At 58.2% G+C, this 15,669-nt stretch overlaps 1 protein-coding gene across 3 annotated transcripts; it reads right to left on the bottom strand.

Moving 5' to 3' along the window:
• Nucleotides 1-1,035: 1,035 nt before the first annotated feature.
• On the bottom strand, nt 1,036-15,108 carry XYLT2 (xylosyltransferase 2). Of its 3 annotated transcripts, XM_070226285.1 has the most exons (12): nt 14,819-15,064; nt 7,894-8,386; nt 7,482-7,657; nt 6,983-7,185; nt 6,431-6,511; nt 6,017-6,233; nt 5,752-5,928; nt 5,234-5,496; nt 4,751-4,946; nt 3,760-4,093; nt 2,749-2,801; nt 1,036-2,228 (listed from the first exon to the last, which is right to left on the bottom strand). In XM_070226285.1, the coding sequence occupies exons 1-12, from the start codon at nt 14,951-14,953 to the stop codon at nt 2,160-2,162; spliced, it is 2,397 nt and encodes a 798-aa protein (XP_070082386.1). In that variant the 5' UTR covers nt 14,954-15,064; the 3' UTR covers nt 1,036-2,159. The 3 variants fall into 3 exon arrangements, with proteins under 3 accessions (XP_070082386.1, XP_023508480.1, XP_070082387.1); XM_023652712.2 differs by lacking the exon at nt 2,749-2,801 and having other exon boundaries at nt 14,819-15,108; XM_070226286.1 differs by lacking the exons at nt 2,749-2,801; nt 14,819-15,064 and adding an exon at nt 14,175-14,452.
• Between the last annotated feature and the right edge of the window lie 561 nt (nt 15,109-15,669).

Here is a 15,669-nt window from a genome sequence, read left to right as displayed (position 1 = left end):
GCCACCACCTAATAGCTATGACTTGGGGCTCATCATTTCACAGTTCTCTGATGTGCTAAATGAAGATAATAAAAGTGCCCTTTGTTGTTGGCTGTGAGGATTAAATGAGATACTGCATGCCCCGTCAGCACAGTGGCTAAACCAACAAAAAACCCAATGCTGTTACTGGTGGTCAAGGGTGCCCTCTACTGGCAACTAGGAAAACTTGCCATGTGGCATCCTGGGCAAGAACTGAGCCCTTTGTTCCCCAGGCTGAGCTGATCGGAGCACCGTGACTGGCTGATAGGGTGCTTTTAAAGGGCCGAGAAACCTTCTTCTCCCTTCCACACTAAGCAAAGCGTGAGGTGACATTGAGCCCTTGCTGACAATGGCAGGATAGTTAGAGGGAGAAAGGGCTTGAGAAAAGGAGGGAGCCAGGATGAACCTTTCCACCATGGCCCTCCAAGGTGCTAGGGCAGTGGCCAGGGACCCCAGCCCCCGCTGTTCCTGCCCCTGAAGGGACAAGCACCAACGGTAACCACCAGGCCGTGGCTGGGTCAGGACTCTCAAGAACTCAGCTGGCTCTCCTGCTGGCCTACTAGGTGGTGATGAGGATGTCTCTGAGCCTCTGTGGGCCTGTTTACCCCTCCGAAAAAGAGAGGGCTGGATTAGATGGGTTCTTGTGTCCCATCTGGCTCTTGGATGGGTTCTAAACTGTTCTCACTCTGGGGGAATGAGACCTCCACCCTCTCACAGCTGCCAAAATACCAGCTAAGACTTTTATTATTATATATTTTTATTTACTTATTTTTTGGTGAGGAAGAGTGGCCCTGAGCTAACATCTGTTGCCAATGTTCCTCTGTTTTGTATATGGGACACAACCATGCATGGTGCATAGGCCCATGCCCAGGATCTGAAACCGTGAACCCCGGGCCGCTGAAGTGGAGCACGTGAACTTGACCACTACGTCACTGGGCTGGCCCGCAGCCAAGACTTAGGTGAAGGTCCTACAGTGATGGCTCCCGACACCCAGGAGGAAACACACAGAGGCTTAGCTTAGAGAGATAGAGATATATTTCTTCTGTTGCATATTTCAGACTTCACACTGAGCTTCAGGCACAATGCTGCTCCAGGTTCTTCTGAGAGCCCTGACAGAGTCTTCTTCCCACGCTGCTCGTGAGGGCTCCCCCGACTAAGGCGGGAGCCCAGGCCCTGCTTGCAGTTCTGGGTCGCTGGGAGACCCTGCATTGGTCTCAGCAGGCCTGGTGCCCTGCCTTTCCCATCAAGGGGCAGGGTATGCGGAAAGCCCTAGAGCCAGCCCCACCCCCTCTTCTACGGTCCCCTGGCTACAAGAGGGGAGGCTATCCCGCTAGAGTCCAGCTCTGCAGTGCTCCCCCAAATCACCTGTTCTCCAGACCTCGGAGCCTGGCACGGCACTTGCACCCCTGCAGAGCCTCAGCCGTGAGCACCACACGCCCAGGCTGGGGGATGAGGCCCTGAAGAATGAGGTGGGCCCAGCCTCCTCCAGGGCAACAGCAGATGGGCTGGTCAGGCCCCTGCTCCCCAGAGCCATGGCCCACTTCCTGGGGCTGCTGTGAGCCCTATTGCACATCTTTTGTTTCCAGTTCCTCCCCCCACCACCCCTTTTCCTTAAAAAAAAAAAACAAAACTGGAGGAGAAGGTGAGCAAGAGCGGGGTGTGGAAACTGGAGCCCTTCTCCCCACATTCCCGCCAACTTCTGGTCCTCAGCAGAGCCATCAGCAGGAGTAAATACTATGCCCGCCTTCCTGCCGTCTATGCGGGTTCTTGATGGCTGACATGGGGGTACTGCCTGGGCCTCTGGTTCTTGCCTGTGGGGGGTGGACACCCTCCATTTGTTTAAGGTGCAATTCTCCGGGTCTTCCGGAGGCGCTGGCTGGGGCCCTGCTACCTGAGTCGCCCATCTGCTTTGACAGGCCCCAGCTCTGATTTGGGGTCGGGGAACAGAGAGCTCCAGCTGGTCAGTCTGCAGAGCTCCAGGGAGGGGCAGGCAGAGGGGCCCATGGCACACAGTCCGGCCACAGACCAGAAGCTGCTCAGTTCCCCATCTGTCCAGGCCTCGAGTGCGGGGCCTGTGAGCTCCACGTGTCGCCGGGCGGCCTCCTCCACGAGCTCTGGCTGAGGCAAGTTCAGGATGCCGCTCAGGCCCTGGAAACTCTGCTCCATATACTCGTTGTGGGGTGGCCCGGCGTGCAGCCAGCTGGCATCATCTGTGGGTGCGGAGCAGACAGTAAGCGTGCCCTGCCCAACTGATTCCATGAAGGCCAGACCCTGGGGGCATCCCACTTCCTGCTCCAGCTCAACCACTGAGTCACATCTTGCTGAGTGACCTGTGACCTGGGTAGCCCTAGGTCATGGAACTTTCTGTGCTTAGAAAACTGTTAATTTTATAAAATCAAGACAGTAAGCCCTAAATTCCCAATGTGAGGATTAAATAAAACAGTGGCTTCAAGGTGCTTTAGAAAATAAGGTACCCTTCCCATAATGGTCTCGTCTGTGTTACCTACGGCCCTCTCAGCCATCCCCAGTGGTTCCCAGAGCCGTCAGAAGCCTAGGACTCAGGCCCTCCAGCCGTGGGGGCCTGCTTGCTTCACCAACCTTCCTTCCCACCACTCTACTGCATCCTACTCCCCTCCGCCCTCTGTTTCCTCATGTACCACACTTGGCCCCTCAGCTTGAAACACCCTTCTCTGTAAAGGTCCAGCTTCATTCAAGGCTCAGCTTCCATACCTGCCTGCTGGAAAGGCGCCTCCATTCTTCCCCTTCTCCTTCATCAGACAGTCCTAGGAGAGCAGGGGTGTGGCTTCCTGCTCTAGATCTGCCACGGCCCCCAGTACCTCATCCTCCTCTGGGTTACCCCTGCTCTCACCTACCTTCTCCATGATAGGATGTGGCTGGAGGAAGGAAACATCTACCTACCTCTTGAGCACCTACTGCATACCAGCCACTTCTACCCACCTACTCATCCCTAATATCTCCTCAGGGGTAGTTACCTGTATTAGGCCCCCCGTGTGGGAACCTGTAGCCTATGCCTGTGTTCAGAGCCTGCTCCCTTAGCCTCAGGCAAGTGGGTGGAGGGTCATGTGACCCTGCCCACCTACTATGCAATGGACTAGGATGGCCAGTCAGATTTGCTGTCTCAAGAACGTGGAACTTGGGGACCAAGAGGCCCTCATCAGTCTCTGTTGCACTGAGAAGCCATGTATCATGTATTGAGAGGCCAGAGCCTGAGGCTGATAGAGAGAGAGAGGACAGGACGAGGGACAAGATGGCCCCAGACAAAGAGACAGCACTTCTGGTTCCCAGTGAGACCTGAGACATTTCCTGGGTTCTCAGGGAGAGCCCTACATTCTTCCAATAATTTCCCCTTTTTGACTCGAGCTAGTTTGAGTGGATTTGTGTACCACGCACCCAGGAGGTCTCCACTGGTTGTTGTATTACTCCTACTTATGTGTCATAAGACTGAGGCTCAGGAAGGACAAGTAATTTGCCAAGGATAAAAGTCCAATTAAAGTTTCAGAGCTCTGTTCCAAAGCTGCGTCTCCCTGACTCCAAAGCTTCCCTTTTTCCCGCACCACAGTGCAGGGTCCTGGAGGCTAAGGCTGCACGACCAAGCCCCACCCTTCCCATTCCCCTCCTCTAGGGATGGGGGTCAGCTCTGATGGCCAGCTTCTTGAGGTCACCTGCCTGGCAAATCCTATTCTGTTCGGCTTCTGGGCATCATTTGGGAAAGATCCTTACCTTTCCTGAGAGGTAGTTTGCGGTTGAAGGTCAAGGGCAGCACGAGGAAGCGGATCTCACCCAGGGGTTCCCAGAACTGAAGCAGTCGAACCGTCCAGGCCCCTGGCCGCAGGGGCCGGCTCAGTGGGGGCTTGTACTGCGTGACCTCAGTCTCCGTGTCTACTGCGATGTCATAAGACGTGGCCACCACATAGGTGGGGTCAATCCACACCACGGTGGCTGTGAGGTTGGGGCCCCGGGCCCAGCGCTGCATGGCCACAGGCTCGTCCAGCGGCCCCAGCAACCCCCCAAAGTTCCGGAAAATACGCTCCTTGGGGTCCCACTCGGTGCCAACCTGTAGGGAGGGAGGCAGCTGGGCAGGAGCCTGGCGGGAAAGTCCTCTCTACTCTGATGCTGCCTCTAACTCACTGCGACCTCGGGCTAGTTACTGTCTCTCTCTGGGCCTCCATTTCCCCATCTACAAAACGTAGTGCTCAGACTAGGATTTCTTTAATCTCTCTCCCAGCTCTGAGAGTCCTTGTAGGCTCCCATTCTGACCTGTTCTGCAGTGATGGGGACAGTAAGGCAGAGAGGTTTGAAGCCCTGCCCAGAGACCCCATCCCCACATGAAGCCAAGGCCTCTGAGAAAGAGACCAAGGAGACACTCAAAAGCTTAATCTATGGCCTGAATGGAACATCCAAGTCCCTCTAGAAGAAAATCCCTGTAGTTTAGAAGACTGGCTTGTGTTGTAGTGGAACTACAGTCCCCTCCCTGCACACTGCATGTCCTCTGTACACCCCAAGTGAGGTGCTCCTCAATGTGTGCATGCGGGGTTGACAGGCATGTGCACAGGGCATTGCCAAGGCTGCATCACTGGAAACAAGAGCCCAGGAACCCAGTCCTGAAAGGCCTAACCCGGTCCTTACCCTTCCCTTGGTGTCTGTCCCTCTCTTCCCACTACCCTGAGTCTTGCTGGGGGTCAGGAGAAAGCAAGGGGAAGGCCTGTCCCACCTCCAAACTCTGGAGCCGGCTGGCCTGGTCACTGCGCCCCAACAGCTTCAGCGACCCCTGGGGCATCAGCCACATCTCAAGCGTCTCTGCTGGCCCCTGGGCTGAGGGCTGCACCGCCTGCGTCACCAGGTAGCCCTGGAAATGGTCGTCATAGAAATACAGGTGCACGCTGGACGGCAAGCCCCTGGGCTCAAACCTAAGAAGGTTCCAGCAGGGAGAAAGGGAGATGCCATCAGCACACCTGACTTGGCCTGGAGTCCCAGGAAGGGGGCTCTGGGGAGTCCCATCCCCAGGTGCTTCCTTTGCCCCAAATCTCACACCCATAGCACCTATGTGCCTGGCTCCTGCTGTCTTTGTTTTATTTCCATTTTTCCCGGCCTCAGACTGGGGGCTCCCTGGGGACAAGGGCTGTCTCTTTCTGATTGGCCTCCCCATGGGGCACCACACCCCGAGGGCCTGCAATATGTCAGAAGGAGGTCTCACCTGCAGAGTGGGGTGGCCAGCGGGGATGCAGCGGTGGCAGCATGGCGCAGGCTGAGGCGGGCAAAGGCAGTATAAGCGGTGAGCATGACATCACTGAGCCCACTGGGGCCATCGGCCATGTCATAGGTGTTCTCCCAGTAGGCCTTCAGGGCTGGTGTGCCGGGCGGGTAGCTGCCGTACAGGTGGAAGTCCAGGATTTCCAGCACCTCCTGGTTCACAGTCGACTCAAACTTCCGGGCAAAGAAGGTGGGTCTGGAGACTTGCTGGAGACAGGCAGGGAGGGTGAAGGGGTCTGGAAGTCCCAGAGCACAAGGCAGGGGAGGGGGACCCTCCCAGAACTTCCTAGAGATCAGCCTCCTGGGCTCTTCCTGCTGCCACTGTTGCCCAGAGCCCCGAGGGCTGCTCCAGGGGAAGGCTCCCAGATTCTCTGACTAGCCCACCCTGAATCCTTTCTGACTCTGGAAAGCTGACGGTGAAAAGCTAGCAAGGGGCAGCCACTGGGGGTCGTGGGGAAGCACCTGCAGCCGGAGGAAGTCCTGTGGCTTGAAGTCATTGGGGGAGCAGCCACACCAGTCCACGATATGCTTGTACTGGCACTTGCAGCCCAGTTTGCGGTTCCAGTTGGTGACCCGCAGGTTGTTGTCCACGAGGCTCTCACAGGCCGGGCTGTTCTCCAGCACCGTGTGGAAGAAGGACTGCAGACAGCAGGGCAGGGTGAAGGGTGAGCCATGGGCACCCCATCATGTGCCCTCCCTGGCACTGGTGCGGGCCCAGGTCACCCACCTCAGCTGGGAGCAGTGTGTACGTGTAGAATTGGCGTAGCTGGGCCACAAGTGGGTCATCTGTGTACACCACATACTCCACGAAGCTGCGCGTTAGCACGAACCAGTCAGAGCCACCGTCCACCACAATGCCTGCTGGGATCTGCCGTTCACCCAGGCGCCACATGTGTGAGTCACACTCATGGAAGAGCCGGTCCAGGCCCTGTTTCTTGATGAACCTGTTGGTGGCAGACCGCCATGGCTGAGGGTTGTGCTAGGTGGGGTCCAGGCTCTCTCATCTGCCTAGGAAGCAGCACTCCTCAATCTGTGATTGGTTTGGAGGCTTTGTAACCCAGGGCTAGGGCCACCGAGCCCCCTGTGTGGGAGAGGATGTGATGAGACCCCAGGGCCAAGGCCTCCTCCCCGACTCCCTCACCTGGAGTTGTCCCGGCCATGTGACTTGAGAAAATTCTTGTCTCGGTTCTTCGACAGGAAAGCCACCAGCTCCTCGTTGGTCCTGGAGAGGGAACGGGGTGTGGGCAGTGGTGAAGGGGGTTGCTCAGTCACTGGCCCAGAACAGACTCCCTCCAGCACTCTTTACCTTCACCCCCAGGCCCCTTCCTTTCTCACAGAGAGCTGTCCTGGCCTCGTGCCCTACCCCCAATTGATGCTCTGGAGTGGTGGGCACCTGAGACACCTTAGGAAGACCACCTCATCCTTCCTCCACCCCTTGCTGTCTGACCCAGCACCCCCAGGTTCAGACCTCTGGCTCCTCCTCCTCCCCATCTCTTGTCACTCTCAATCTCCAGATCATCTTTCACCAACCCCTCCCCTAAAACATTGCTGGGGCCAAGGGACCATATCTGGGCTGTGTGGATCCCAGAAGGAGGCATGGGGGGAGCAGTGTAGGAATCCATCAGGACCCTCCAACTGCGAGTGCCCAAATGGCCCCCCTCCCATCTGGAGGGTTCAGAGCACCTCCCCACACCTGGTTGGGTAGTCGGTGGCACTGAGGTTGATGAAGAAGTCCCAGGCCCAGCCAGGCACCTCCAGCAGGTCCTGCATGCTCCGCAGATACATCCTCAGCAGGCTGGCCCCGCCCCAAATGGTGACCATGCGCCAGGGCGTCACCTGCACGTTATCATACTGCCGGGCCAGCTCCACCACCTCGCGGTGCAGGTAGTTGGAGCGCTGCAAGGGGGAGAGAGGGACGCTCAGCAGCCACAGGTGGACCCCAGCATTACAACCTCCCCACTCTACCCCAACCCCAGGACAGAATATAAGTGACATGGAATGGAGAGAGCAGAAGCCAAGGCTCCAGCTCCTAACTAGCCGTGTCACCTCGTGCTGGCTGTTCCCCCATTCTGGACCTGTTTCCCGGTCTCTGGGCCACCGGAGCGGGTGAGAGACCCTCTCTGTCTGTGACCTTCTGGATCTCTGCTCTACTCAGATCCCCACGGTCTCCTCACCAGCCCTCCCCATAGTACCTTGTCCACATGGATGTAAAAGAAGTGCTGCTTGTGGTACACAGCCTTGAGGAGACGCTTCAGCTGGCGGATGGCGCGGCCATGAACCACCAGCATGTAGGCAATTCGTACCGGAGGGCCATCCACGGGCTGCTGGGCCTGGACCTCATCCCACTGGATGCCAGGGCTCATCTTCCCTGAGAGTAGAGAACAAGGTGGGAAGAGGGGGCCGCCTGCCTTCCAAAGGAAGAACCCTGGACTTGGAGCCTGACGGTCCTGGGTCCCAGCTCTGCATCTGCGACTCAGCACTGATCACCAACTTGGGCAGGGAGGTGGGCCCCTCTGAGCTTTCATCCTCTGAGAAATGGGGGTGAGGATCCTTGCCATGCCACCTCCCGGGGCTGCCACCTCTCCGCCCAGGCCTGTGTCTTACCAGCCAGCTGGCAGTGCCGGGGCACAGCCTTGGGCATGAGGTTCCCAGCCTGGTGCAGGCACACCACGTTGGCGATCTCCTGCTGGCACTGCTTGGAGCTGGCCCGGGCCAGTGCAGACAGCGCGTCCTTGCCCACAATCTCACACTTTGGGGTGAAGCCGTTGTCAGTAGGCTGGGGGGCGCCCTCCACACTCCCTGTGTCTCCGTGTGGTGGGAAGCCAGCTGCCCCAACCAGCGCCTCCCCGGCCGCTGCCCCACTCAGGTTCTGGCGGCCTGGGGCCTCTGGGGGTGGGGCTGGCGGCACCCGCCGGCTGGCTCTGTGCCGGCTGGTTACTGCCCGTACCACCTTGGCCACAGGTACACCTGGGCTCTCGGCACGGCCCCGCCAGCGCCCATGCCTTCTGCCTGCGCTGCCCCGTCGCCCAGCTGAACTGTCTGTGTCCTTGGAGCCCTCACCGGGGTCCAGCGGCCGTGGCTTCCTCTGCCTTCCTTTCTGTAAAAGACAGGCACACACAGGTCACTGGGGCACTCTCCTGCTCCTTTAGCTCCCTGCTGGCCTCAGGCCCAGGGGCTCCTGCCATCTTTACCCAGAAGTTCTGTTCATGTGAGGACTCTGCACAAACAGCACTTCCACAGGGAGCTTCCCTGACCAGCCGGCCGAGGAAGTGTCACCTCCCCCCATGGCACCATCGCATCCACATCCCCACTATCACACAGATGACAGGACACTGCCTCTCTTTTGTGCTTTGGATTCAGATACAACTTTCTTTTTCAGCAGATAGGAAAATGAATTTCCACATATATCACAAGAGAGAGGTGCAGAGACCCTGCAGACGATACAAGAGCGTCCACCCAGCACTCCGACCCGGGCCTGGCTGGAAAGAGGCAGCGTTCTTCAGAAGGAAAGCACTCTGCTGATGAGGGTATTTCCATGTGGAAGTGCTGAGGCCACAAGAGAGTGAAGGGGTCTTGCCTGGTGGGGAGGACAGAGATGCAATCTGAGACCCCAGGATGGGCTGGGTTCTCTGGGAGGCAGAGACTAAGATAGAGTCAGAATGCAAGAGATTCACAGGGGGTAGCAGCTATGCATGATGGGGGAGCGGGAGTAGGAATCAGAGGGAAAGCCTCTGGACCACCATGCAGGCCTGACACCTGTGCAAGGACAGGGAGGAAGGAAGAGCTTCAGACTACAGTTCAGCTCAGAGAAAGCCTTGGCCAGCTAATGGGAAACGCCGGCGCAAAGACGGCCTGTGGATGCGAGCCCTTGTACCACCACCACACTTAGTCACTGGCTGGGAGCTGCCCAGGAAGAGCCCGGCTGTGGCTAGAAGGCTGAGGCAGAGTCTGAAGGCACCTGCAGCTGGAGGCTGGCCAGTAATGCTACTCCCAGCAGGTTCTCTCTCGAAGGGAAACCTGAGTGGTGTACCTCCATGGCTGCCACACCCTGCTTCCTGGCTCCTCCTGCCTCTTCTCAACCCAGGTGCTTCCCTGGATGGCCCGGTTACATTTGAAAGTCTGTATACACACCCTTCTCTCCAGCCTTCCCTGTCCCCGTGCGGTAACCCCTCTTCCCTGCCCGACCAAATCCTATCCATCCTTCAAGATCCAGCTCCAAGTCCCCTCGTGGGAAGCCAGCCTATTTGCCCCAAGTGGGACGTTCCTCTAGCAGACTGAGCTCCTTGGGGAGAGGCTTTCATGTCAGCCCCATCTCCCCAGTGCACACGAGGGCATCTGTTTGGTGTCTGGTGGGTGAGATGTGGAAAGCATGGAGGAGCAAGAGGTATAGTGTGACAGACTCTGGAATGACTAGGGCTCTGTCACTCCTCTGCAGGTACCCACCGTCTCTGAGCGTGTTCCCTCAGCTGTAAAATACAGGAGAGAAGTGTCAGTGTCAAATGAAAGAGGGCCTGAGATAATGCAGCTGGAAAGAGCTGTCTCCATAAGCTGCCCCCTTTCCTCTCACCATTCTCTGTAAACCACTTCATGGGCCTCCCCTCCACCACCCGAGGGCAAGTCCCTTTCTGGCCTGGCCACAGCCTCTTCTTGAAGCGCCCTCTTCACTTGGCTTCCAGGACGCCATCCTCCTGGCCTCTCCTTATCAGTCTTCTTGGCTGACCCTTCCTTATCTCCCAAGGCTACCCTGGGGCCTTTCCTTGTCCTCGCTTCCCGGGAGATCTCATTCAGTCTCTAAACTCCATCTATTCAGAGGTTTCTCTCTCTGGCCTGGATTGCTCCCCTGAACCTTCAGGTATTTAACTGCCAGCCTCCTTGACATCTCCCTTGGGAGCTTGATAGACCTCTCAAACCCACAAGTCCAAAAGCGACTCCTGAGCTTCCTCCCCAACCAGCGTCTGCTGCAGTCTTCCCCATCTCAGTCAATGACGACTCCATCCTTCAAGTTGTCCAGGCCAAAAACTTTTGCAAGTCATCTTTGACTCTTGTTTCCCTCATACCCATCCCCTGTAAATCCTTCCAAATACATCCAGAATCTGATCACATCTCATTGCCTCCATCACTGCCTGCCTCTGCCTGGGGTCCCTGCTCCTACTCTGGTTTCCCTGTAGTTGGTTCTCATCACAGCAGCCAGCGTTCCTGGGAAAACAAGGCCCATCTCACCAGCCCTCTGCTGGAAACCGCCCACGGCGCCCCCTCTGAGGACGAGGCCCAAAGCCCTTACAGGAGCCTACAAAGGCGGTGTGAGCTGTGTCTGGCTGCCCCCTCCCGCCACCCTGCCCCTCTCTGACCTCATCTCCTACCAACCTCTTCTCATGCTCACTCTTCTCCAGCCACAGTGGCCTTCTCAGTATCCCTCCATCCCACCTGACACTCGCTGGGCCCTGTACCTGGAATGCTCTCCCCTAGATGTCCCCACAGATCATTCCTTGCCTTCTTCCATTCTTTGCTCAGATGGGATCTTCTCAGTAAGACCCTGACCACTGTACTTAAAGCTCCAGCCCTCTTGCCGCCTCTGCTTTGTTTCCTCTATGGCACTCAATGCCTTCGCTCATCCTCTACTGTATTCAATATATTGTTATTCTGTGTCTCTCCCCTTCAAGGATGTAAGCTCCACGGGGACAAGGCTTTTTGTCGTTTTGTTCACTGATGGATTCCGAGAGCCCAGAAGAATGTGTGGCAATGGGAGACACTCAATAAATATTTGTTGAATGAATGAATGAATGTAAAGCTCTGGGTGCAGGCTCAGCATTCAGTGCCGCCATCCTTATTCTTATTACTGAAAGTGGAGGGGGAAACAGTCAAATGCGAACTCAGGAGAGGGCTCAAGACCCTCAGACGCTTTGGACTCTTCTGGGTTGAGTTTTCCCTGCCCCTCTTCGCCTAGCACCTTCCTCCCTTCCTCTGTCAGAGCACAGCAGGCACCTCACATGTCAGGCTGACAGCCGCCTTAAGGCCAGAGCCCCACCCCTACACCCTAGCACCCATGCCTTCTGTGCCTGGCATAGCCCTCTAATCTCTTGAGAGGTGTGCAATGAGAGCTAGGGCATCCACCTCCATCTGAGAAGAGGCACCTGCAGGAGGGAGGGCAGGGTGGGGAGGAAGCAACAGACCCCATTCTATATCCACATTGGGGAGGGCACCCAGAACTGGGCAGCCCCACTGAGTGCAGTGTACATCAACCTGGTGACGTCTGACCTGGCCACACAGTGGGCAGAGAAAGACATGCTCGAGCTTAGGTGGGTAGAGATGGCGAGGAGCTGGGGGCTCTCAGGATGGAAGCCAGTATCAGCAAGACAGGAAGCTGGTCTGGAGGGCAGGGCACGGGGCACAGGGCCAGGCTGGCTGTGGTGGGGGACAGGATGTGGGAGGAGATGGGCATCTTGGTGCCCTGCACTGCAGCAGGGAGCTCGCTGACCCTGAGAAGGACATCCCAGAGGAGGCTGGGGAACTAGAAGGCAACAGTGAGGAACGGGAGGGAGGTCCCCTAGTGGGCAGCCAGCCCCCAACTCTGCCCCTTGCAGGCATGTTCATATGATTAGCAGCAGGGCCCTATACTTGTGCCCCTAGAGGAGCTGCCCTCTGTGGTCCCTGAGGTCAGAGTCCCCTCTGACTACTGAGGGTGGGGACTGGCCCTCTGACCTCTGGTCTGGATGCGTTCCGGCCTCTGAGGCCCCCTCCTCCCCACTGAGGAGGCATTCAAAGTCCTCTGCCACTTCCTGGCTCCGCAGCTCCTCAGAACCCTTCTCTGAGCCAGGGAGACCACGAATACAGCAACGCTTACCCACACACCCCCACCTCTGGATTTCTCAGACTGTGTTTAAAGTGAGCGGTGAGACAATGTTTGTGAAAGCTCTGAAAACCATAAAGTGGCTCTTTGGATGTTAATGGGCATCCCTGGTCTCCACTCTAGTCCCTCCACAGACGGGGCGGAGTGTGCATCTTAAATGCACATCTGATCCCATGACTGCTTAAGCCCCTTCGGTGCTCTCCCACTGCACTTAGAATAAAACCCCAGCCCCTCACTGTAGTCTCGAGGATGTGCCCTGGGCTAAGTCTTAAACCCTCTTCCAGGGAACCACCACACCCTCCTTTCCATTCCTCAGAGGCCCCCAGCTAAGCCCATTGTCCTCGGGCCCTTTTGCCCAAACTCTGCTGGCCTCTTCCCCAGGCTGACTGGTGCCTCCAGCTCACGGGCCACTTCCTGCAGAAGCCTTACCCGACCATCTGCTCTAAACCAGCCCCCTTGTTATTCGACTGAATTTCCTTTTCACTGTCAGCCTCTCCCTGCAGAGTGTCTGCCCACGAGGGCCGAGACCTTGTCTATTTTGTTCATTTCTCTATTCCCAGTATCATCACAGTGCCTCGTACAAAGTAGGACTTAATAAATATTTGTTGAATGAATGATTAAATGAAGGAATGAATCCCTATTCCCAATGTGCAGAGCTGAGATAATCAGAGTTATTTACTGATGGCTTAGCATATGCCAGGAACTCCTGCAAATACTTCACAGGTATCATTTTTATTTAATCGTTACAATCACCCAATGAGAGAGGTGCTATTATCCCTGTCTTGAGGGGCGATACTGATGAGGACACAGAAAGAGGTTGGGTGACTTGCCGGTGGTCACATGGCTACTTAGGAGCAGCGCTGGAATAGGACATAGGTCGGTGAAGCGGGGCAGTCCAACTTCAGTGTCCACCTTCCTAAGCACTATATTAGGCTGCCTGGCAATACCCAGGTCTGGTGCGGTGGCTGCTGAGGGAGACCAAGCACCAGTGGCTGCTTGGACAGCACAACATTTAGGTCATCAAGGATCGTTTTCCATTCTAGTCCAGGGATTCCCCTATCAAGCTTCTGCCAGGAAGCAGAGGAGAGGGGAGAGGGGCTCCCAACCACTCTACTGCCCCACTTCTCCACCCCAGCCCGTGGGCAGGGCAGCAGGGACCTTGAGGCCTGGACAATCTCTCAGCCCAAACAAAGACTCACAGAGCCATGCCACTCAGGGCCATTTGTTTCTGAGAAGCCTCAGATGCTTTGCCATGCCCCTCCCCAGGGTGGTCACAGGCTTCTGTCACATACTCCAGAGTCAGAGCGCTCCCTAACTGCCTCAGCAGCCCATTCCATCTCAGAATGTCTCATCTGCCCAGAGAGTCTTCTTACACTGAGCCCGAAACACTCGCTTCCTCTTCCTCCTACTTATTGGTCCACATAGAACAAGCTCACTCCCTTCGGATGTCACAGAGCTAGCCTCCCCCACCACCTCCTTTTGGACTTATGGTCTCAGGTGACTCTGTTCCAGCTCCCCTCACCATCCCAGCTGCTTGGTTCTCCCAAAAAAGGCAAGAGCAGCTCTTCTCCCAATCTCCGCACCAGGCCTTCCAGACGGCCCAGACGCAGGAAGGGGAACCTTGGCCTTCCCTCTGCCAGTTGGAGAAACCCAGGACGACAAGGCAAGCAGAGCGTCTGACCCAGAGTCCTAGGAGCACCAGAACCAAGGGGGTGGTGCTGAGGACTGGGAAGTCCTGTCCTCTGCCCCACAGCTTAGGGCCAGGGTTTGGCCTATCCTCCCGGACCTTTCAGGATAGCCCCAGACCCCACTGCACCCTTCCTGACCACGCTGGGGAGGACATATGTGGGCCTCCAGCTAAAACCACAGCAGCCAAGAGTGGGTGAGACCCTCGGGGCAGGGACTTGGGGACTGAGCAGGATGGGTTTGCCCCTGCTCCGTGGCCTGGGGCTCTGCTAAACCAGCTGCTGCTGTCCCCATTCCCTTAGAGCCAGAGGGGCCCCCTCCCCAATTACCTAATGTCTTAAGGCCAACTCACCAGCTCACTTTCCCCTGCCATCCTCTCCTGAAGACCCGCACAGGTTCTTCAGACCCCTGGCTGAGACAGCCATGCCTCGGAGACACTCCACGTCTCTCCCTCGGGGTCGCTCCCTTTTCCCTCAGTTGCTGGAGTGAGTTCCAGCCCCGGGCTCCACTTCCCCACCGGCCCTTGCTCGTCAGGCGCCGCTAGGCGAGGATGCCCGGGGTCCCTCGGCCCCACTCCTCGACCCATGGCGCGCACCCCCCCCCGGCCCCCTCCCAACTTCAGAAAGTTTGGCCTGGGGCACCCCACCTCGGAGCAGGCTCGGGCCCAGCCCCACCTCCCGGCCCCGCTCCCTGCGCCTGACCTTCATTGCTCCCCAGGCGGTAAACCACCCCACCAAGACCCGCCCCTCTCACCCCGGTCCCCTGTCCTCCCGCGGCCCGGGCCTCTGGGTCACGCACCGCCCCCGCGCGCAGTCCCCGGCCCCGACTGGGAAGGGGGCGCCCGGCGTCCGATGCCGCGTTCCAGGCAACCGCCCGCGCTCGGCACGCACGCGGCCAGTGCCCCACTTCCCCAGCCGGGGCCGCCCGCAGCCCCGCCAGGACCCCGCGCGCTCCCGCGCCCGGCCTGCCCGCCTGCCCGCCCGGCAGTCGGAGCACCTCGCCCGGCTCGTCCTCCTCCAGGCCGCTGAAGCTCCACACCACTAGGCCTTGCAGCAGCAGGATGGCCAGCGCCGTCGCGATCGCCAGCTTGTAGCGCCGCACCAGCTTCTGCACTCGCGCGCTCGCCACCATCTTCCTGCCCGGGACGCGGGGCGCGCGCCCAGACCTGCAACCCGTCCGCGGGCGCGCGCACGAGCGCGGACCTTGCTGGCTCCCCCTCGGTAGGCGGGCCGGGTGCGCGCTGGGGCGGGGCCGGAGGAGGGGCCCGCGGGTCCGAATCGCCGCGCCCCGCAGGCCAGGGGCGGAGCCTGGGCCCGCAGAGCCGCCTGCTCGAGCCGCCGAGGGCGTGGGGCGGGGCACGGGCCTCCCGCGCCGGGTCTGCTCCCCACCGTACCTTCCCTGTCTGTGCACATGCTCCTTCTCCTGCGTGTGCTCACCTCCTCTTGGACGGCAGACCATGGTACCCGGGCCCGACCCCTCTCTTGCTCGCCGACTGGTATCTCGGGGGAGCGGGAAAACTCAGCCCCGCGCGGATAGACTCTCCGCTCCAGGGCGCACAGAGAATGCTGTAACTCCCAGAAACGCCAAGTTGACAGAGACTAAGTGCCACAGGCCCTTGCTTTCTTTGCGACCCAGGAGGCCGCACTTACGGGGCAAAGTCTAACCCCCTTGACTGGCATCTGAGGTCCTTCACAAAGCCTCTTACCTCTCCCCGCCCTCTCTCATCATAAGCATCCTCAGGCCTCTGCTAGAGACGCGGTTCTCAAGGTCTAGGGTGTGTGAGAATCACCTGGAGGACTTGATGAAACAGATTGCTGGGCCCCGTGCCCAGTTTCTGCTTTGGTAGG

Source organism: Equus caballus, chromosome 11, assembly GCF_041296265.1.
Source record: "Equus caballus isolate H_3958 breed thoroughbred chromosome 11, TB-T2T, whole genome shotgun sequence".
In the NCBI taxonomy this organism is placed as follows: domain Eukaryota; kingdom Metazoa; phylum Chordata; class Mammalia; order Perissodactyla; family Equidae; genus Equus; species Equus caballus.
The sequence above is the reverse complement of the archived record's forward strand: the minus strand, read 5'-3'. Positions and strand labels throughout refer to the sequence as shown.

Excerpts from the sequence above, each read along its gene's own strand:
- XYLT2 (XM_023652712.2), bottom strand. The coding sequence starts at position 14,953 with ATGGTGGCGAGCGCGCGAGTGCAGAAGCTGGTGCGGCGCTACAAGCTG. Across the intron at positions 7,658-7,893 it reads CCGGCACTGCCAGCTGGCTG|GGAAGATGAGCCCTGGCATC; the intron begins GTAAGACACAGG and ends CTCTACTCTCAG. Across the intron at positions 4,947-5,233 it reads CTGGCCACCCCACTCTGCAG|GTTTGAGCCCAGGGGCTTGC; the intron begins GTGAGACCTCCT and ends GAACCTTCTTAG.